Here is a 22889-nt window from a genome sequence, read left to right as displayed (position 1 = left end):
ATTTTATTTTTTTAGCCTAAAAGAAGAAAAGTTATAGGAAAAGTATAGTTTGTAAAAATCAAAACTTCATTGAATACCAGTCATTTTTTTGCAATTAAAAACTTACTTGTTTGAAAGATCATTTGATAATTAATTAATTAATTATTTTTCTCACATCATATGAAAACATTGAACATATCATATAAGAAACACTTTCTTAGGAAAAGATTCTCTTGGAAAAACAGATTCTTTTCTTTCTCACTGGAATCGTGCCCTAAGTTGGTAACCCAAAAGAAATGAAGTTTCTCGCTCGTCTCCAAAGTCCAAACTAGACCGCCGGAGAGAGTACCACGGCTTCCCGGTTCCAGCCCTTCTCCGTCGGCCGGTTGAACGGCTCCTGAGTGCATTGCCACAGCCTAGGACATCTCTTATCTCTGGTGAGCCCCCATTTTCCGGTGCGAGAGTGCCTGTTTCGGCTGCCTCTTCTCGCAGCTCCATATAGCAAGTCAGACACTCGCTGGCGGGAAGCAGTGGAAAGTGGAAAGGTCGTGGCATCTCCCGCCACGGTCGCGGATCAGGTGAATATCTCTTTCTGTTCGGCCGGACATCAAAAACCTTCGAGGGAAGCATCTGAAGGAGCTGCTCCGAATTGGGAGGAGGTGATGGCTTCGAAAGGAGACGTTCGGGTCCCTCCACTTCCATCCGGCGAGCAGACCGTTTGGGTAGACGTCTCTGCTCTGCTTCAAGAGGCTTGTAGCGGTGAGTCTGGTCCTCAGGAGCTCCTGGTTCTCGTTTCAGATTTGGTTGGATCACGCGGCTCGAGTTGCGCTTCTGTTCCGCTCCTTAAGTCTTTATCGTTGTGGATTCGTGACCAAGGAGAAGTTCTTTCATTTCTTCGTTTTTGTGTTTTCATGCTTATGGATACACTCTTCGAAGTAAATTGCGACGCACGTTCCCAACTAATCCAACTATGTGGACCATGAGTGAGCACATTGTTTCCTTGATCATCTGAATTTGGACAGAAAATCTTTCCTTGTTTTCTTCCCAAGTAGTTTTTCCCTTTCTGTTCTTTTTTCGCTGGTTTGAATTGTCTCAATGGTGAAATCCGTTAGGTTCTTATTTCGGTAGAAAGACAAGGAATTTGTGTTCCTTCCGATCGTCGACAGAATAAGGAATAAATATGAGAGAATACTTTTTTTTTTAGTTTGATAATATGTGGAAGCTCATCCGTTTCACTGTTCGATAATTTATTGTTCGTTTCTTCTCTCGTTTGGTTTTTGCATGTTTTTGTGTTTGTTGCCATGGTTGTTCAATTAGACTATTTAATTTTTTTGGCAGATATTCAGGGCGGCGAACTCATTCACGGGGAGAATTTTAGCCTTTTTGCAGCTATGTCTGCTTTGGAGGTATTAATAAAGCGTGGATCCGTAGGTTCCGTACAGTTTTACAATTCTTTTGGGAGACAATTGATTAAGTTGTTATTATTATTATTTGGTAGATTGTTCTTTTGCCGATAGCCATCTGTTATTGTGTTTTGGTTGCTTTTCTTAGTCCTGCTTATTGATTTTCTTCTTTTTCTTGTTTGACTATTTTTTGGACCTTAGTTATTACTCCTTTCTTAAGTTGTACTATTATGTTACAGTTAGATTAAATGTTGCCAACGGTTATGCTTTCTTATGTTCTTGTTCATCTCATCTTTCATTGTTTGCTCTGGATGGGCCTGGTGTATTGCAGAGGATACCTGTTTCAGTTTACATGATGTTAGCAAAACATTCTTGTAAGAGTAGGAAAAGTAGTGGCTATGTCATGATTGTCATCTCTATTGTCTCCTGTTCCTTAATAGTTTGTTACCCTTTCCTAACAGACAATCATGAAATTCCTTACAGTGTCAACTGAGCTAGAAAATCATTCAATGGCTGTAGAACATTTTGGTACAGAAAAATGTCAAATGATCAGCTTAGGATCAAAGTCATGTACAGAACATTCAGATTGTCGTTGAGACGAAACATGGGGACTTCATCTTATACGGTTTATCTAACTCTGCAGCTGATGTCAGTAGACTCAGTATGCTTCACAGTTTGTAGATTGTGCACTCAGCAGTTAGAGAAAGAGAAATTCCTGTTATAGTGATGGTTGGATGTGCTTAGAACATCAATAGTAAATTCAGTTTAACTATTGAAACATGTCTAATTTAAGGCACATAGAAGTAGTTATCCTTGTTTGGAGTATCAGCATTTCAACTTTGTGCATGGTTTTGTGATCCATGCTAATATGCTTTGTCTCATCCAGGATGATTCCGTTTTAAATGGTTAGATCTGGTCATACAAAAAGAATTTCCTTTGTCAGAGGCCCAAGAAGATACCTGTGAAGAGAGAAAATAGGAACTAAATAAGTATGGGTGTTGGCACGCTAGATGGACCTTGAAGAAGATCCTGCCCCTGTGTAAGAGTGCTTGTTCTATGCATTATGGTGGGCTCCTTGTCCTTCTTGGACACGATGTGAAGATACACCAAATGATTCGGGAAATCTAATAGAACTAAATGGTAGCAATGATGCAGTTTCCAACAAAGGACTATGTAAGCTTTAGAAATCAGATCCATATCAACTTAAATGGAAACCCATGAGGGAAGCAACTATAGTGTGTGTGTGTGAGAGAGATAGAAAGGTAGAAAGCATTCTATAACAGGGAAACTCAGCTTTGAAACGGAATTATACTCACAAGGAAGGTAATCAATATATAGCGTGAAAGGGAGAGAGAGTCTATTTTTTATGATTTTTTAAAAATAAAAAATAGTTTTACAGTATGTATACGCTGCATTATGATACTTTGTGACACGATGTATCTATTGACCAGATCAAAATGGCTTGCGATACACTTTTTACAACAATGCCACCCACTTTAAAGTAAAAGCCTACATACCGTCTAAAATTTAAATAGTTTTCTTAGTAATTTTCTTCAGCTAACCATGCTGATAGTACCACTGTATAGCTACTGCCCAATAAGGACATCAGTAGATTATCTGCATTCTGACTATGTTTCTGTTTCATTAGCTCAGTTTCCCTGTTATAGAATGTTTTGTACCTCCAATTGTATAACAGGAAAAAGCCCTGAATTTGACTAAGTTGTCTCTATGATAAGATGATATCACACACAACAGGAGGTGATAATAAAGAATAAATTAGAGGGTTATAACATCTAAAAAGTGAGCACAGAGCACCCAAAATTTCTCCATACTAGCTCATGATATCTCACTCTGTTTTGGCAGACTTTACCACCTTAAGCATGCTAGTGTTCTGCATTTTTCATCTTCATGTTTGTGGATGAAATAGCAAAAAAATTCCAAACTTCTAGCTCATAGTTTCTTTAGTAGTGCCTGAAGGATTTGAGGTTTTTCTATTCTTGGATAGAGGCATGGAGTTATGGGTGTATGTCATAGCCAACAGAGTTTTAATTGGTTTGTGCTTAATGATGTGCAAAAGCCTACTAAGGTTAAGGCTCGGTATCAAGGCCCAGTTCTGACTTTGATCCTACTCGATTTTGGTACAAAATGTCATTGAACCTAGCTTGAACTTGAGAATATGACCTGACTCAGGCTAACTAGCTTTAAGCCTTTAACTATATATGAATCTTAACACACAAGTTCTGCTTAAACCTGAATAAGACAAAAAAACAAGCCATGTAAATATCAGATTCTGCATCATCATGAAACTGTATGACATACTTAAAGCAGATCTGTTTCTAGTTTTTATGCAGTATTTTGCGTCATATTCCAAAAAATTGTTATTACTTTTAAATTAAAAGTAAAACTATAATATGTTATATGTGTATGAGATTTTAGCGCAATTTTTCAAATAAATCCAATTAAATTTAGCAAAGTTCTAGTCTTGCAAAAAAAACCAATCAGTCTCTCTCTCTCCCTCTCTTCCATGTCATGCATGCATGAAAGATGAGCTTTTATGTTGCCCAGAATGGTGTATGCCTACTTCAGTGGCAGAGCCAGAAATTTTGGTAAGACTAACATATTATTTTCGTAGGGGCACTACTGTGTCAATACATGAACTTATATATGGGTTTTTAAAAAGTAAGGGTGGGCATGTGCCCCTTACCTTGTATGTCGCTTGGCCACTAGTCTACATGACATGAGAAAACGTGATGTAAAAGAGGCAACATGGAAGGTGATGATTATTCATGCATGACATGGAAGAGAGAGAGAGAGAGAGAGAGAGAGAGAGAGAGAGAGAGAGAGGAATCTGTTGAATGCATTGAGGTGAAATAAGGTAGGAATAGAGCCCCCACCTGTTCCCCCCATTCATCACCATTAGAATCACCACTATAATAGGTTGTCATTGATGATCATGGTGTCGGTGGTGGCCTCGTTAGAGGGTGAAGCTTCACAGTGATCACTTATGCGAAAAATGAAAACAGGGAGAATCAGGTGGCCTGGTTGTACAACCAATATTTGTAACATTGTTAAACCCTTTTGAAAATTTGAAAGCCGACCAACTTGAACGACTTTTCCTTTTCTTTGTTTTTGGTGCCTTCATTTTTTGTCTGCTCAATAGCCGTTCTATTTTTCCTTAACTCCTCCGTCATTCATCTTTTACATCGATTAGCATGCAGGACAGCCATTCATAAGTATTCTTCATTTTTTCTTTCCTATGTCCATCTTTTACCTCAATAGGAATGTGCAATTACCATTGAGAGTTGCCCTCTTGCTGCAGCTCAAGCTGCAATATTGCAAGTCATTATGGAGGGTCATTGGAGACTACAACCCTAATTCACATAGATGTGGGTGCACATACAAAAGGTAAAACCAGTGTTGTGTGATGTAGCATATCATATATTACATTACCTTGCATGACATGACTATGGAGGAAAGCAATACTCACGCCCTTGAAAGTGGTTTCAGGGGTGTAACTATACCGTATTTGGGCATAACAAACTGTATCTATGTGCAACTTATGTTAAATCCCCTATATTGTAAGTTACTACAGGATCTTGTGTGTTATACCCTGCAAACATAAAAAAATTCAGAAGTTTTTTTCTTTTTTTTTTTTTGAAATTTAAAGTTACACAAATTTCTTAAGATTGAATATTATGGTCAATGTAAAAAGTCATTCTTTCAAGTCATTCTTTCACATCTAAAGTAAAAAATTCTAAGGGTGATTTCATGCAATAAAAATGAGCTTTTTCTTGTAAGATGCTAAGTTTTATTTCAAAACAAAAGATAGATATTCAAATTTTTAGACTTTTAATGCTTAAAAACTCCAAGGAGTATGCCATAGGTAATGGAAACTTATTTATTCTGATAAACATGTAAGTACTGGGAATTACATAAGTGCACACTGTTGATTTTTTTTTCCAATTGAATGCATGCAAGTTGTAGGTAACATGTATTCATCAATTATTTTTTATGTTTGTACAATTTATGTTATTAATATTGAGTTTTTTTCATAATTTTCAATTATTATGTTGTATTTTTCTTATTTTTTTATGAGTTTGTAATAACACAAGATATGAACTTGCAATTCTTTTTGGACCTGGACAACATGGGTTATGTTGACTATTTTACAACATTAGGTAAAACACCACAATTTCAACAAATGTGGGTATGGGTTTTTGACTGGGCATGCATGCACTAAATGTACGTGTTGAAGTTATACATGTATAGTCATGAAATTAAACGTATGATTTGATCAAGTCATGAAGCTATATATATATATATATATATAAGCAGCACCCAAAATGGTGCCTCCATGTATAATAGATATAGAGCTTCAAAATTTTGAAGATTTGAGAGGATTAATTTTCAAAATTTTGAATTTCCTCTAAATTAGTTACATTGGATTTAGATTTGACCCAGGGTACCCCACCTACGTTCTAGTAGCCATGTTCTATACCTTGCCATCTGACACCCATGCCCAAGTACCTGTCAGTCTGACTGGTACTTGGACACAAGTGGCATATATTATCCATGTTAGCCGTAACCTTCTCCTTGTTTTTGTTTTTTCTTTTTTTGTGCACGCCCTCTTCATTTTCTAAACAAGCTTCTTGCCTCTAAGAGAAGACCCATCCTACCTGCCTCTGTAAGGAATTTATAAATGGGTGAAGCAGGTTGGGTGTTTTAACTGATACTGATTTTTACCCATGCCTGGTCTATGTATTCTAGGCCTGACTTGGCTTGAGTCAAGCTTGGGTCCCCTAGTTTAGCACCACTCATCCAGGAAACCCGGCCCATGTGCAGCCTTAGTCATGCTGGAGTGGAGCGGCCTTCGAAGAAGTTGAGCCGTAGTTGCTTGCAACTCTGCTGCTTAATCCTTACTGGTGCTTTGTAAGAGGATGTTCTATATCCAGCATCTGGTGTTTGTTTAGTTTATGTGTAAGCAACATGATTGACATTTCCCTACCTTCCTTTAGTCTTGTCTGATTTAGTTTTTTCATTTCATGTTCCTTCCAATTTTGTTTGATTCTAGATCTCTGCATTGTTCTTGCCTATGAATTGCTGAAACAATTTATTTTGAAATGCATATGAGCCATATCTATTGAATCTAGATGAATATATGATGTGTTTTCTTATCTCAACCTCTTTGTTTCTCTCAATGCTACACCTGTTGCTTCTGTTTTCATAGTTGTGTTCAAGTGTTCATTTTCCAAGCAATATTACAACAAAAGCATTTGCTAGATCCTGCTATATGTTTGTTTGCTTAAATTCTTGGATGTGAATTTTTTGTAATTTTTTAAAAAGGTATTACCTTCTCAGTTATTTCGGACTTGTACTATGCTCTGAACATGGGTTTGTGATTTCTCTGGAATTGATTGAGCATCTCTTTTGACTATATGTTCAATTGTTCTTTAAGCAAGTGTAACTGTCAATGGCCTCTTGCAGATTATGGATCCAAAGATGGATTCTGGTATGGAAACATGTGGCTATCGTTCCATTGAAGAAGCTATTGATTGCGGTGCTGCACCCATTCCTTTCAGTTCTGACAGAACAGTTGATATTCAGTGTATGATTGATGTCATGGATCATCTTTTAGCTTGTGAGGTATAGGATGTCTCTTGATATTGTGATGACCAATGACATCTCTCATGATTTGATGCTGATGAATATATGTTATTCTTATAGGCTTCTTGGCACAAGGGTCATTCTCTGGCACAGACGGTCTTCTCTTGCATATATCTTTTGAGATTCCAAAGGACATCTTCAAATGCTTTATTACATTCTTATTGCAGAATGGTGCGCACAACCTGCCATGCCATCCTTTCAGTTGTCTCTGATGCCCGTACTCATGAGGTACATATCTTAAGCAGGTTTTCATTGAATATGTTGAAAATATGACATTTGTTGCATTCTATGTCACATAGGTACGGGTGCGGGTACGGACCATTTTCAAAAAATTTGGGTGCGGGGGTACGGCCGTACACACATGCAGACATATATATATATATACATATATATATATATATATATATATATATATATGTGTGTGTGTGTGTGTGTGTGTGTCAAAAAATTTCAAAATGAATAACATATTCACAAAACACAGTATGGAAGTAATTAACATACAAATATATCAGCTTTCTTGATTCTCCGTCGCATCATCAAGATTAGAAGGAGCAACAAGTCACACTTTTAAGATATATTGACATCGCTATGGTTATGGCTCACACTATTATCGAAGAGTCAAGTTATAGAGAAGGAATGAATTTTGGGAACATTGTATGGAAGATTTTAAATGAAAAGTTGTGAGGAACTATGTACAACACTGTCACACGGGTACTCCTCTTAAGGAGGAGTACCCGTATGGTACGGGTACGGTAAGGGTACGGGTACGGCCCTGGTGTGGTCAACGCAGTACCGGGTACGGTCAACGTACCCGGGATCATTTTTGTCCATTTTCGGACTTGGTCAACTTTGACCAAGTCCAAAGTTGTCCAGTTTTTTAGTTGAAAATTAAAAATCCCCCTCTCTTTTCTTGCTTCTTTTTTCACTCTAAACCTTTGTTGTACCTATGTCACATGGGTATAGGTGCAGCTATAGGTACGGGTGCAGACAAAATTCAAAATCACGGGTACACGGGCACGGCTGGCCGTACATAATATATATATATACACACACACACACACATACACATATGAAAAAATACGTTCATTAAGGTTACAATCCAATACAATGCATATGATTATATTGTATTAAATATATAAATTCTATGTTGCATATTGAACATATAATTACAGCATTGTCACAGAAAATGTGTATTAACAGAAAAAACACGTTATAAGTCAGTCGTATAAAACGGCAATTAGACGCGTCTTTTTTAAAAAAATGCCAAAAAACAAAAAACGTGTACCAAAAGGCGTATTATATGTGTTTTTCGTAATTTTTATTAATTTTTACTTTTTTTTATAATTTTCAGGATTTATTAAATGTTTTAAATGTTTTAAAAATTTGCCAAGATATTCCCGAGGTATAGCCAAGAGTGACCGGTTCCGCTCGGGCTTCCCACCCGGGAACCCCTCGATGCCGCGTTCATGAGAGAATGCTGACACTGCACACGGACTCTACCGCCTTGCACGGTTGGCTTTTGTTGAAGGCTTTCTTTTTTAGGGCGGTCAGAGGAAGGGCTCTAGTAGGTTGTTAAGGAACTTCTTGCACATGGGGAAGGAAAGCAGGCATGCAAATGATGTGCTAATGTCAAGACATTGTTATAGGGAGGAAGGATCAATTTCAAGCGCAACGCACGCTGCTGGTGTGCTTCGTATTATACCTGAGAAATCCCTAGCCATATAATACCCGTACACGATATATGTAACAATGAACTACAGACACAGAAATATATAACAGCATGTATGCAGTTGCAGTCACGAAAGTGGAAAAGAGAACATGGCAGTTGTAATGTGTTGTAGAATGGAAGGACTTAAATCATTGGCCAGTGAAAAGTGGGAAAAGAAGCAAGGAAAAAAATGACATAAAAGATGGAGATGAAGATGATGCAGGGGCAACGCACAGGAAAGGAGAAGTTGGCTAAGAAAAGAAAGTCAAAGAGGAGTCGGTCAGTGAAAAAAGGTACCAAAAAATGGATGAAAGAGGAGTCGGTCAGCGCTCACCATGTCCAGAAAAGGTCGGGTATGACCCTGGGTACGTTGACCATACCCGACACCACCAGGCATGTGTACGTGCAGTGTCGGAGGCGTGTCCGTACAGACACCCATGTCTTGCCCCAGGCAAGTCGATACCAACACTTCAGGTGCACAGGTGCACCCGTGTATCAGAGACACCACAGTGGATTTGAACACAGAAAAAAATTATGAGAAAGAACATGGTGATCAAATAAACATTCATCAAAGAGAACAATAAAGTTTGTCAAACCAATTGATAGTTAATAAAGCCTTATCAAAGAAACTTTCAACATTAATCCTACAGATGGATTTTTAACAGAGAAACCAAAATCCTGTCTGCCAGTAGTCAACCTCAAACCAGGAGCAAATTAGGCAGCAATCAGGTGAAGAGGCAATCAAGGATCTAGCTTCATCCCAACTAGTGACATATCAATGCAAGTTGTGTTAATATTGAAAGTTTCTTTCACAAGATTTTGTTGTCTATGCAATTGTTTGACAAGCTATATCGTTCTCTATGGAAGATGTTTGTTTAATTGCCATGTTTCTTAATGAGTGGGTTTTGTTCTTTTTCCTTAGATGTTAATGTATTTGCTATACTTTCATATTTTGCTTACAACCTTACATATTTGATGGTTCTGTTCATGGTTTTATGATTTTGTCCTGTATAAGAATGTGCTTGTATTGATTTTTTTTTTGTTGCTTTATATTGATGACTGAGAAGCATTTTTAACATTCTAAGAGACAAAAAAGGATTGCTACATGCTTAAAGGGTTGCAATCTAGGCCTCGTTTTCTACTGTCCAATAGTGTGGTGAAACAAAGGAACTAAGAAAGCTAGGATTGTTGGTTGATCCTAGTCATCAGGCAATACTAGCAACTTTCAAAGTGCACCAATGTTTTAAAATCCGGTGACTTGGGGCTCGTCGTGTCCATGATCAACTCATGAGTCATGACTCAATGAGTCAACTTGATGACTCGGGCCAGGTTTTTTTAATTATTGTTAAACATGGATTTTCATTGTTCACTACGGAATTGCTGATACACTAAAAAACCAATTGCTTTTGAATTATTAAGGCTACAGGTTCTGTCTTACCTTCCACTAGGTCAAAAATCAGAATCAAATGAAAGTTCTAGCCTAAACATGGCAAAAACACACAGTTGCTTATTCTATGTGTTGAATTCTGGTCTCAAAATCTTTTGGAATGAGTTTAGTACCCTGTTCACACCTGTCTCTCATCATGTACAGAGGCCATCAGTAGAGGGAGAAAGCGATGCCGAAATGTGGTCTGATAAATTATATTCAGAAAAAAAACAGTATTTAGAGGCCATTAATGCAGAGAGAGAGTAGAAATTTGTTTTGGAAAATGTGGAAAAGGACGAACAGTGAAATCAGTAAAAAAAGAAAAAACCTTAGATGTCATTGGATTCTAGTGAGTTGTTGATGAAGTTGCCAGAATCACTGCTTTTGCCAGAAACTGTCTGAAGGATGAGGCTAGGGTTTCACAAGAGAAAGTTAGACCTAAGTCCAAAGCCCTAATGCTCACAGAGTAAAAGAGAAATCTGGTCATCAACTCATCAGGTTTCTCTTATGTTTCACTCAATTTACCAACCGACCTCGCCAATGCATCTTTTTACCTGCTTGCCATTTACCAAATTTCATGCACATGACTTGGCAAATTTGCTGTGGCCTGTGACTTGATACAGGTCACCCAAGTCACGACTAAAACTTGCCCGAGTTTGTTTGACCTGCAACTTGGCTGAGTCAAATGAGTTTTGAGTGGGCTGAGCTTAATCCATAACCGAGTCCTCTTACTGGGTTGACCCAATAAGGGGTTGGTCTCATGATTCTCATCCAAGTCAACAAGTTGACTTGGAAAGTTTCTAAACACTGATGTGCTTCATAGAAGCTAGTGAAAGAGGACATTTCCAGTGTATTGGCTTGTTGGTGTGTGTTTGCCTCATTGTGCTTGTGTGTATTTTAGTCATTGTTCTCTTGTATTTCTCTTACTATCTGAAAATACTGCTTCTTTTTTATTTCTTTGGGTTGTGGGAGTTTTTGCTGTATGGTATCAAATTATGCTTCTGTATAGCAGGTATCTGTTTATTGTTCCATGATTCATTAGCTTTTGTTGGATTGTTAGTGCCATTGTCTTAGACTCTTAGTGGCAGTATTTCACCAGAAGCATTTCCCTTTAGAATTGTGCTAGTTGCAGTTGTTTCCTGGCATGACTCTGATGCCATAAAAGCCAGGTGTAGTTTATCAAAAGAAGAAAATGCTTCAGCTAATTGCTTGTGAAAATAAGGTTTCTGAATTGTAAGCATTTATCATTTGTTTAAAAAAGGACTCCATGTGTGCAATTGTTTAATGATCAGTTGGATCTCCAAAAAGCAAGAACACTAGATTTAACTGAGCCCTTCCTATGTATCATAAGCTTTTTCTTTTTCTTTTTTCCCTTTATTTTGAAGACTCATGTTGTGATACTTTTGTCACTTGGTTTGTTGAACAGCTTTAGCAAATGTAGGAGTCCACTCAAATTTCTTTAAGATTCGGAAGCAAGGATGGCCTTTCATGTCTTATATTATTTGTTGTAATGATTTAGGCAATCATCAAGGTTGAGACCCTGCTTTTGTCTGTTGTGTTTTAGGAAGAGGATCTTTTTATAATGGCGTTTGGCCTTTCTTTGAAAGAGGAAGGTGATGAGAAGTGCTTATCAATGTTGAGTGCAGTGGAAGAAACTGTTTGTCGTCAGTTGCGTGCTTGTAAAGCTTTGTTGTCTAAAAAGAAGGCAATTGAAGGTAGCTTATATTTCTACTTTTTATCCTTTTTATGAGAAGGTTTCACTTATCACTAATTTTATTTCAGCACAATGTGCTTTCTTTGGTTGAGAGGTACCTTTATATGTTTTTGTGCAACTTATTTGCTGATAAAATTTCATGCTTTACAATTTGCATAATCTGGTTCATTTCAGGCTTTATGTGCCCTCTGATGGATGTACCATTTATGAGCTCCTTCTTTTTAAACTATATTTCTTCGAGTACTTTATCTTATCAACAGCCCTTTAAATTAAAAATGGCTGTGTTCTCATGGCCATCTATCTCAACCATTTGGGTGGGCAAATGGCCTTTGACATGCTGCCAATCCCTTTTCTTAACATGCAAGCTTCCTGCTTTGAGGTGGAATTACAAGTGAGACATACAGTGGAAATTGCGAGTGAATGAAACCAAGGCTGAGTTTTGTTTTCTTGTGTATGGTTTCAATTTATGCTTGTATTTTTCTTTTCATGACGTGAATCTTTTTTATATAGCTTTCCTTATTAAAATGGTTGATCATTTACCAAGAAGGTAGTTTGGTCAAGAGAAAATTTTGATATTGGTAGGTTGTTGCAATGAAGGACTTCTTCTTTTTACTATTTCTGGTTAATGTTCTCATTATCTTATCAATTAAGGCTTTAGTTCTTCTGCTAACACGTTAAGGCATATGAATGCTATTGCTGGCCAATGTTTTCGTGACCTTGTAAGCTTGTGATCTTGTCACTTAAGGGCCTTAGATCTAAAGCATCCACTTTGAGGCAACTTGCCTGTTAGGGTTATGTCAATAAAAAGTAGTTAAAACTTTTCCAGAACCTATGTGATTCTAATTGATGAACTTCTTTTGCACATGCCCTTTGAGTTATCAGACAGGCTGTGAAACCTGTTGTATATTTATGCATATCTTAGCTAGTTATTGTGTTTGCATATTTTTTCTTTCTCTTATCCTGTCCTGCTTTGGAGCTTTGTGCATGACATATCTGTCTTGGTATTTCTATGATAATTTTCAATCATAGTCTTATTTTAAGTCATTTGTGGATGCAGATGTTGAGCCTTTGCAGGCAAATCCTGACTTAGAAGAAGGATATTGCAGAGCGGTTTTATGTCGCTTACGCTTCCGTAAGGTCTTCCCTTCTGTTCCTATTTTGTTCTATTGATATGCATGTCTGCTGCAATAAACTTTGATTTCCATTGATTAAAGTTCAGTCATTTCATGAGTAACCATGTTTTTCTAGCTCTATTTTGTGATATAATGCTGATGTACAGGTTTTGTGTGACTTTGCAATTTTATCTGTTACAGTACCACCGAGTAACTTAGGTTCAGGTAACTGCATGCTTCTGTGCTTAAATGGACAAGTTAGATCCACATAACCAAAACCACTAGCTCCTGTTCTGGGTCTGATTTGCATCCTTATTCCATATAATAAGAATCACTAATTTTAACAAATAAAAATATAAAAATCACAATGTAATGGCAATTTTTATTTTTAAAACTAAGAAGAACATGGTTTGTTTAAAAAATATTTGTGATTTTTTAATATCAAAAACCCATGGTTATTAAGGAAGTGCTTGAGAAGTGCTAAAGAAACTGCATAAAAGTTGCAAGAAACACAAGAAAAAGCAGAAGGGAAGTGCAGGGGGAAAGAAGGCGGGAACTCAATGGTATCATAGAGGAGACACGGTAAAGTTGTGGCTCATCTTCCTATGCAAGATTGGTAATCTTGGTTTAAGTTCCTCATAAACGATGCTTTACTCCTTGCATTGGTTATAGGTCCTATCTTTGTCTATGTTGACTTTAAGCCTATGAATACTTGGGAACAGGTATAATGCAGTCTGTCTATGTCTAAAATGGGTTCTAGCGCATTGGGGTTTATGTGAACGTGTCAACAAAATGAAGCACTTTTTGAGAGAAATGAAACATGATATTATTACTATTTGTGGGGTTTGGGGTTTCGAGGGTTAGTTGTGGCACTTCCAATTTATGCTTCATGAGGAAAGCAACCAAAATAAATCGTGACAACTGCATCATGCAAAAATAGGGGAATGATGTCTATAGATGTCAGCAACTGCGTGATGTATGCAGAAATCTGTAGGAACTGTGTGAAATGAAACTAATATTTCTAGCAACTGGATTGTATTGCTGCTCGCATGTGATCAAAATGGATGTGGATTCTTATAACAAGTTGGTAGCAAGTTTTAATAGGCATAAAAATGGAAGAACAATAGTAGTTTTGTTAAAGAATAGTGACATGACGTCTAATGTTATTGGTGTCTAATACAAGCTTCAACAGCATGTTGCAGATTCTAGTTCTATAATTGTCATCCTTGTCCATTGCAAATGTGTCTGCCTTTATACCTTGACAGTCGACACTTGTTTTAACTATCATTTTGGGCACTGCATATACAGAAACTTGCATTGATGTCTGTGCAAACTGTATGTAAGTGTATGTTTATTAAAAATGGCAGAGAAATCTCAATAACATGATCATACCCATTATATTGAGACTTGGTGATCGTTATTCTTGTGCATTGAAAATATTCTTACCCAAATTTTAGATTGTATCTTTTGGATGGAAACATGGCTTCTAAGTGTAAATTGTTGTCTGAAGATGTAGAGGAAAGTATCTTGTAGTCTTGAGCTTGCTGTGCTCGGCTGATGAAACTTATACCTGAAGGTTCAGTATGAAGTTACTGAATTAGTGATTTTTGTGCTTAGGAGCCTAGAGTTCCATTCTTGTGCATCTTTTCAAAAGTACAGACTGGACTTTATAGGGATATAATGGATCAAATGCCTGAATTTTCTGGCTTTTAAATTACTGTCTTAGAATAGAAAAATCATGATTAAGAGTCGATTCAGTGGGTGTAGCAATCACATTTCTAAGGTTAGTCTTGTGGACCACTTACAGGTGTATCTTGCACCTAGAGCATGATGCATTTTAGGTAGCCAGTTTTTGCCTAAAGTAATGTGCTGGAATTTGTTTCCATGGGAGTTTATTGTGCAAGTTACGTTTTATTTTTTGTTTGAGGCTTATTACAAATTGCATTCTGTAGCACAAAAACCAAGTATGATCTATGCTTGCGTCATATATTGCACTTCCTTTTTTTTGTTTGAAACAACAAATTTATTGACTTATCATCTAGCCTGATGGTCACGTGTATTACTGGCAGCACCTTCATCATGTTCTTACGTGTTTGAGGAAACCTCAAGGAAGGGGTCTGGAACTTGCAAGGAAACACATAGCTTCTTGCTTGTTAGAGCTTGCAGCTATGCGTGAATCGTCAGGGTTCCTTGTCTGTAACGCATATGTGACATCTCAAGTGAATATTGAAGACAGAACTACAGCATCTGGTTGTCCTCCTGCTGGATTTGATGCTAACTTAAATGCTAGATTATCCGCTCCGACACCTCCACGTGCAATAAAAATCCTTAGCTGGACAAAGGTGAACACTTTGAAGAAATTAAAAATGTAATATTGTTATTATTTCAGTACTCTAAGGTGCTTTTCATGTTTCACCAGACACTTGAATATTTCGAGAAATTGCTGCAAGATCTGGATGTCATATGTGCATTATCTTTAGATCTCCATGTAGAAGAACTTCTTGAGTTCATTGTTAAATTCCAAAAATCTCAACCTGATTTGGTTGCAAGAGCTCATCTGCAGGTTAGTTTATTTCTTCATGCTAATCTTCTCATTTGTTGGTATTTACGTTTACTCTTAGTTACTGAATCAAGTATTGCAGCTTGTTTGCTTTTAGTGAAGGTTTCTAGTTCTCTCTGTTTGGTTATTATAAAACAGGTTCTACTGATTCATGATGGGAAGCTGTATGGGCGAGATCCTTTCCATGAAGTGATCTCTCAGGCTACGGCACTGCCTCATATTATGAAGAACACAGAGTTACAGAAGCATGAACTGATACAACGTTTGGGACAGGTTCAGTGATTTGTTATCATCTCCACCAGTGCCTTCTTTGATTAAGCACTAACTTTCATATTTTCCTTTAAGTCTGTCATCTTATAACTCACTTTTTGTCCTTGATTACGTAGTTACTGATCAGTTTGCTAAAGATTCTTTGCACAAATACTGCATGGCAAAGGCGTAAGCTTGGAAAGATCTTGCAAGACTGGAGTATCATTGCAGGGCAGGTTTGTTTTGGGAGCTGAAAAGCTCTTCTCAGTTCTCACATTGATTTTAATTTTGTCTAATGTTTTTACAACCTTCCTTTTCTTTCTCTTGCTATGTTTATATCCTCATGATTATTAAGGTTGAAAGGTTAAATTTGAAGAATCTAATTTTCCGGGAAAATATTACCTGACTTTCTGCATTTAGGTTCAGAAGACTTTCCAGATGGATGTATAGTTTGGGGCTTATTTCTTGTTGTTTCACAAACTCTTAGATGCATCAGGTTAAAAATCTCTACATGCAAGGGAGGAACAACAGACGTAAATGTGCAAAAAATATACAACAATTGCCAAGAAAAAAAAGAAGAGAAAAAAGAAAGAGAAATTTACTCTTTGATTTTAGTGATCTCTTCTTTGTGTTAAGATGTGCCTGTGTCCATCGCATTGGGCATTGACAATTCTTGACACACTGGACATTTCCTTTTTCTTCTTCTTGCTAGGGCTAGAACTGTCAGACCAATGAAGACTTGATGTTGCTTTCCGAATGTCTTAAAATGTTAGATAATGTCCATCAGATTTTCCATGTCTAGGCACATAAAGCCTTTTTCTTTGGTTTGGCACCTGAATAAGCTCACCCATTATTGTGACGTTGTTGATATCAGGTACCAATGAAAGTAAATAAACCCTCTCCCTCTCTCCATACATACATGTATGCATGTCGTGAGATGTTTTTCATTTTGTTTGTACATGTTGCACATGCCTGTGTGTGTATCTATGTGTATGTACATGTGTGCACATGCATGTCAGCAAAAAATTATCATTGCTGACAAAATGCAGCACTGCTATCATATGTGAGTGTATAAGCAACACCTAAACTCACAAAAATTGTTCTATTTTGTATTGTTCAGTCTACACAAACTTTGTCATTGTTGATACTTGATAAGTATGGAGTTATGTTGTCCCATATGAGTGGCTTGTGTGATTGGGTCATCCTTATCCATCCAAAATATTGACTGTAAGGTGTTGGCGTACTAAAACCTGTATGTGAGTAAGCCATACCCAAACGAAGGTTCTAGTTTGAACCTGACATATTCCACTCATTAGGCTGATGGCGCAGCTTGCACCCCTTTGTCTGAGTCTAAACAGACTGGATTGTATATCACATTTAAGAACCCCTAGCCTGGGGTTACCTTGTTTTTTCTTAAGTCATAATCCTGCTTCCTTTTTCCCTCTCTCCCTCTAGAAGTGAAGTGTTAAATATAGGTGACAAGGTGCCAAACTTAAAACAGTAGAATAACCCTAGTCGGGTTTTTGGTTCTTGGCACTGAACAGATTCTTTGTAAATTCTGTTCCATAATGAGTTAATTTGGCTGCATTATACGTTATAAGTTATAACATATTATGAAGCTAACTTACGAACAGATCCCAGTTTTTGGTGTTTTTATTGGAAAATATGTATGATCTTCTCATTGTCATCTTCTGTTGGCTATGAAATAATGGACTTTCAGTAATGTCATATCAAGAGTGGACTGTCGGATGATACAAGCGATCAGTCCTTCAACGTTACTGAACGTCTGTATGACCAACACTCTAGGACTTGGTTGCACCTATAGTTAAATGCAAATAACACTTGTTTTCAAATGAACATAGAAGATTTCATCACTTGTAAATAATGCAGCTTCAGTTGCACCATTTAGATTTGTCCTTCTAGACTTTATTTGCATGCAGACTAATCAAGGTATCTGTTGGTAACTCTCACCAGCATAACTTGGATTAGGCAACAAAAGGACAAACTCGAATTGGCTTTCTTTGTTATAGCTAGGTCATTCTTCCTGCAGGCTGCAGTAAGAGAAGACCTTTATTCATCATATCATTGTTTGGACAAGAAGAAACAAGGCTTAGCCCATTGCTTGAGCATGTGTTGTTCAGGTGATTTTGGTCCATTCCCCAGTCATGTCTGTAAGATAAGTATAACCTATTTATTAGTAAGACGAACAAAGAAAGAACTTGACAAGCAACAATGAATGCTTAAACAGAGCATTTAGCACAACTCCATTTGAGAGGACAAAAAGTGCCGCAAGGCACTGTCAAGAAGGAAAAAGTTGCACAGAGGCACTAAAATTTGATATGCTTATTCTTAGCAAAGTGTGCAAGAAGAACCTAAAATGAGGGCAAGAACCTCCTGTCTACAAGAAAATGAGGAGAGCGAAGGTAGTCCCCAATCTCTTGATATCTAGCTGTTAGGAACTGTCTAGATAGGTTTGAATCTCAACTCCGAATCATAATACAGCTGTAGTAAATTTAGATATGGGAGTGCAAAAAGTTTACAGTTAACCACTGAGCTCCCATTGAACATGAAAGGCCATATATGAAACACAGGAAGCTAAGACCCAATTTGTACCTTTAACAATTTGGCAGGACTTTTCCATCTAACATGCACATTAACGAATTCCTCAGTTAGAAAGATGACAAAATTAGAGATTAAATAGAAGATGAACAGAAAGCATCTTAATAATTTAAGATTTTGTTTTGAAACAATTTAGTTTGCTGACTTTTCTCTAGTGCGGAAAAACATGAGTATAAGCTTCATTTGTTTAGTGCTGTGATCCTATGAAGGTATCATCAAATTGAATTCCTCTCTGTAAATATCAAAATAATTTCTCCGTTCTTTAAAAGAAGACTTTTTAGTGTACTTTACAGTTTAAAACCTTTGTTTCCATTTTCTTGTTTCTTTTTAAAATTTTACTGGCTATTGTAAATCTTTATCAATGTTCTTGTAAGAAAGTAGAAAAACCTCATTTCTTTATAATTTTTCTAGTATTTCTTATATATTTAAATTGTTTGAGTTTGTGCAATTTACAACATTTTTCAATAAATATTTAACTTAAAAATTAAATAAAACATCGCCTCTGGTGCAAATCCTGTGGTCCATTTGTTGCTAATCCTATCTCTGATTGAGGATTTTTTTCTTTTCTTTTTCCTGCCTTGTTCCCCAACTTTCTACTGATTTATATTATTTTGAGATGCTTTGTTATACATTACATCGTTTACATTTTTTGTTGTCATTTTCAGCTGGATTTAAGTAGTTCAAAAGAATCTGGAGATTCCTTCAGTGTTTCCATTGATGAGGTACAGTATCCTGTTCTATGGGTTTCAGTGTTTCAATTTTTCTGTTGCATTTTAGTGCTTTCTAACTAGTTAGCAGCTTGTGCAGAATTCGTGGGCGAATACATCAGCAAATCTACTTATTTGGACAGAAGAACAGATTTACTGGATTGCTGCTCGTTACCTCATGCTTGGTTTTGAGCTGGAACTCTATGGCCCTGGTGAATACTGCATGGTCTACTGGTCAGTATCTGATGTTGGTTGAAAATGACTTTGGTTCATGCTATGTGACTTTGTTTTCAGCAATAATGTAGTTCACATCTAACTTGGACAGGTATCTTTACATTATATTTGTCAAACTGATGGAGAAAGCTCAACTCAGAATATCTCAAAACTCTGATGCATGTGAGTGCTTTGTTCTATTTTACATCTTTTACAATGCAAATCCCCTGATGAACTCATCTGCTTTATGCATGTGTAGCCTCCTGCTACTTGTGTATCTATTGCTACCATATGGAGGATGTGCCTGTAACATACTCAAAGTATGTAGAGTACCCCTGGTCTTCTCGTGTTTGTTCTCATCACCTATGTTTTCTTTTCCCAAGGTGAATCTTATGTTAATCTCTGGAGGCTATGCCTTGTGTGAAAACACAAACACTGATGTCTTGACTTCCAACCAAAAAGATTTTTAGACTTAGATAAATTATATATCATTTTTGTAAACAATATATTAAAACCTTTGTTTGGTAGATGCAGGCATATGGAACGATAAAATATCATATTTCTGGGCCAGTAAATGAATTCCTAAAATTTCAGAACTTAAAAATTTACAAATTGAGATAAAATAACATAAGATCAGCATAAACTTTCTTGGACACACGAGGATAGCACTATAAATCCATGAGTCCAATGATTGATAACTCAGTTTATAAAAGTAGGCAAAAGCATGTATATAATTGGTTTTCTTTCCTTGCTCTTGTAGCTGAGGATCAGTATGATTTCCATCTTGGACCTTCCTTACTGCAAATTTTGTTCTCTATTTCTCTGTACTTGTGAGCTTGTTTAAGATCCTTTCTTTCTATCCACAAATAAAATCAACTAGCCAGAAGAAAAGGGAAGAAAAGAAGGGAAAACTCCAAGGACATGGCAAGAGATGCTCGACTTTCACCAAAGATGTTGTTGCTTCAGTGCTACATTTACCTTTCTGAAGGGCTTGCAATGGTAAATTGAATGGCCCTGTCAAATTCAAATAAGCATAATTGTTTTACCATTTGTGAATTGACTGGTCCATTTTTTTCCTTTAGATGAGTGCAGCTTTGGCTAATGAACGCCAGTTGGTGAAAAAGTGGTCTGCTTTCAGTACCGAGCAGGAGGCATGTGCAGTTTTTTGTTTGATTGTTACCCCTTCCATCTGTTGTGTTTTTTATGTGAGAAGAAATTTATACCCAGTGAGAAGTTTTTCTCAGAAATTTTTCTGCCCATTCAGAGATTCTTCCAGCACTTTGATCTCCTTCTAAAAGCACGTGTGCCTGATGGTGTTTCGTACCCCCTTTTCAAGGACTCAACAGCCCATGTGAATTTTTCTGTAAGTGATTGTGATGAATAGTTAGTGTCGGAATACTTTTAGAAATTCATATTTCACTAGGTCGCTGCTTACTGACATTGTGTAAATCAGGCTATAGTGAGATACAATTATTTCCGGGACATCCAGAGGATTTCAAAGGAGCTCAGAGGTACCTTTTCTGGGGACCCTGAGAGGCTATCGGAGCTTCGCCAGATAGAACAGGTTGCTGAGCACAATAGGATTGCGTTAAATGTAATTCATCAGGTTGGTGCCTGTGACCCCTCGCTCGAGATATCATTTGTCTTCGGCCACCATACCTGCTTTGCAGTTGCAATGGTGAAGAGAGCTTAGCATGTTGTCAAGACCCTCCAGTTATGGTGCTTATGCGTCAAATCCATGCCATCATGATTATTTCAATTGTAGAGCTATTAATTCCATTTTCCTCGGGGACAGACTATAGAGTTTCATATAGCAGAGCTCGACATATAACATTCTCTGAATAAACAAATGATGGTCATCCAATATCTAAAATGCCATCCCTACATGCCAAGAGATGTTCCCATTGTATATCATGCAGGTCCTGCTACTGCCCCACCTTGTTGATCGGGCACAGCATATTTCTTCGTGCCCTACAATTTTGTAGCCAATATCCAATGTAAAAACTTTATTCAGCTGTCAACTTTCATTTCTTGCCCCTTTTTCATGGAGGTAATTGTTGTAAAATGTGTTGAGTTGTTCTCTAGATTAATAAAATATTGTTAATAAATTTCCATATGCTCATAAACGTAGCCTCTTTGAGTTGAAGACTTCGCATTGATTTCACTCATGTTTTGCATAAGTTGGAATAAACTTCTCACGTCAGACAAGATACTTTGTATGGTCAAGGCACTTCTGTTATGACAGGTTCGCTTGTGTAGCTGAACCTGTGTGGAGATGGACGAGTTTTTTCTTCCCTCTGGTTCTTGGCATCTGCTGGGGCATGCCCTTTTAATCCTTGTTTTTCTAAATTTATTTTGGAGAAAGGAGCTTGTGGATCTTGTACTTTCCTGTTATTGTCCATCATTATTTAGGAAGCTATGAGATTTATGCTCATATTCTAGTAGTTCAAGTGTTTTATTGCAGTACTTGACATGGTTGCTAGATGGTCACAGGTTCCCTTTTATGGGCATCACCCTTTTTTTATGCACAAGCTGGGTATACCTATTAGGGTTGGGAGGGAACTCGAGGCTTTTTTGGCTGCTATTCTCAATAGAGTTGAGGACTGGATTTCCTTCCAGCTTTTTATAAAATTTTAAAGGAGTATTTGCAGAGTTGTAACGATATCAAGTGCAAGTTTGTATGCGTTGAAAATTTATTTTGCATATGATGTACTGAAAGTCACATAAAAAACCTAGGAATCAACTTAAAAAGCATGTACTCTCTCTCTCTCTCTTATGTGTGTTTCTTCATTTTCTTTTAATTTTCTCTACTTCAAAGCTGGTGAATCTTAAAAAGGTAAATAGACTTTGAAAGTCTAATTGTATTTGGGACTGGTTTTATATCAGAGGTTCTACAAATTTTACGCTCTCCATATTTTCAATGGACAATGCATATATTTTTAACAAGGATTTCACAACTTCGAAAGTTCCTTTGGATGGACAAGGTTAAAGATGTGTAGATTCTTTTTAGTGGCAGTCATGGGTTGCCCAAAGTGGGACCTCCCCATGAGAAAATTGCTCTTCCAAAGGTGAAAAAGGTCTAAAGCTCTACGTAAGGTAAGCTGCTCAACGAGTTAAGTCACTTCCTTCTTGACTTGTGCTGAGCTCAACTTGAGCTCGTTAATTTATTGAACAAGTTGGGTTTGAGTCAAGGGTCTAACTAAACAATTTAGCTCGAAAGCTTGGTTTCGCAAAGCTCCTTTAGGTTGATTAAATGAGCATATACAAATGTGCCTTAATATCACAACACAAAAAACTATTTATGCAGTAGTTGGTTTTACTTTCAAATGCCAGTGAGAGATGTTTCGACTTCTTTTGTCGAACTTGGCCTCGATCCAAGCTCAAGCCAGGCGTTCTAAGACTCATACCGAGATCGAACGGGCTCAGCTTGGTTCAAAATCTTGTGTACGCCCTTCCCCGTAGTGTGGTATGTATCCTACTATATATTTGTTCTAAAATCCACAATAAATAATGCACACACGTTAGAAGGTTTTAG

At 37.1% G+C, this 22889-nt stretch overlaps 1 protein-coding gene across 3 annotated transcripts; it reads left to right on the top strand.

Annotated features, from left to right (window-relative positions):
* Nucleotides 1-253: 253 nt before the first annotated feature.
* Nucleotides 254-21480, top strand: LOC116252912 (uncharacterized). Of its 3 annotated transcripts, none has more exons than XM_050077506.1 (17): nt 254-738; nt 1318-1385; nt 6867-7025; nt 7107-7274; nt 11745-11895; nt 12952-13031; nt 15076-15348; nt 15426-15569; nt 15705-15839; nt 15953-16051; nt 19100-19156; nt 19233-19375; nt 19467-19537; nt 20235-20353; nt 20437-20505; nt 20619-20717; nt 20808-21480. In XM_050077506.1, the coding sequence occupies exons 1-17, from the start codon at nt 642-644 to the stop codon at nt 21045-21047; spliced, it is 2172 nt and encodes a 723-aa protein (XP_049933463.1). In that variant the 5' UTR covers nt 254-641; the 3' UTR covers nt 21048-21480. The 3 variants fall into 3 exon arrangements, with proteins under 3 accessions (XP_049933463.1, XP_031483391.1, XP_049933464.1); XM_031627531.2 differs by having other exon boundaries at nt 255-738; nt 19242-19375; XM_050077507.1 differs by lacking the exon at nt 254-738 and adding an exon at nt 4702-4787.
* Nucleotides 21481-22889: the final 1409 nt, after the last annotated feature.

Source organism: Nymphaea colorata, chromosome 4 (genome assembly GCF_008831285.2).
Source record: "Nymphaea colorata isolate Beijing-Zhang1983 chromosome 4, ASM883128v2, whole genome shotgun sequence".
Classification (NCBI taxonomy): Eukaryota; Viridiplantae; Streptophyta; class Magnoliopsida; order Nymphaeales; family Nymphaeaceae; genus Nymphaea; species Nymphaea colorata.
This window is presented reverse-complemented; position numbering and strand designations above follow the sequence as displayed.

What these genes read in the sequence shown, in the direction of transcription:
- LOC116252912 (XM_050077506.1), top strand. Translation starts at nt 642, where the DNA reads ATGGCTTCGAAAGGAGACGTTCGGGTCCCTCCACTTCCATCCGGCGAG. An exon ending in TAAAAAGAAGGCAATTGAAG is followed by an intron (nt 11,896 to 12,951) that starts GTAGCTTATATT and finishes TTGTGGATGCAG; the next exon opens with ATGTTGAGCCTTTGCAGGCA. An exon ending in TTTCTGAAGGGCTTGCAATG is followed by an intron (nt 20,354 to 20,436) that starts GTAAATTGAATG and finishes TTTTTCCTTTAG; the next exon opens with ATGAGTGCAGCTTTGGCTAA.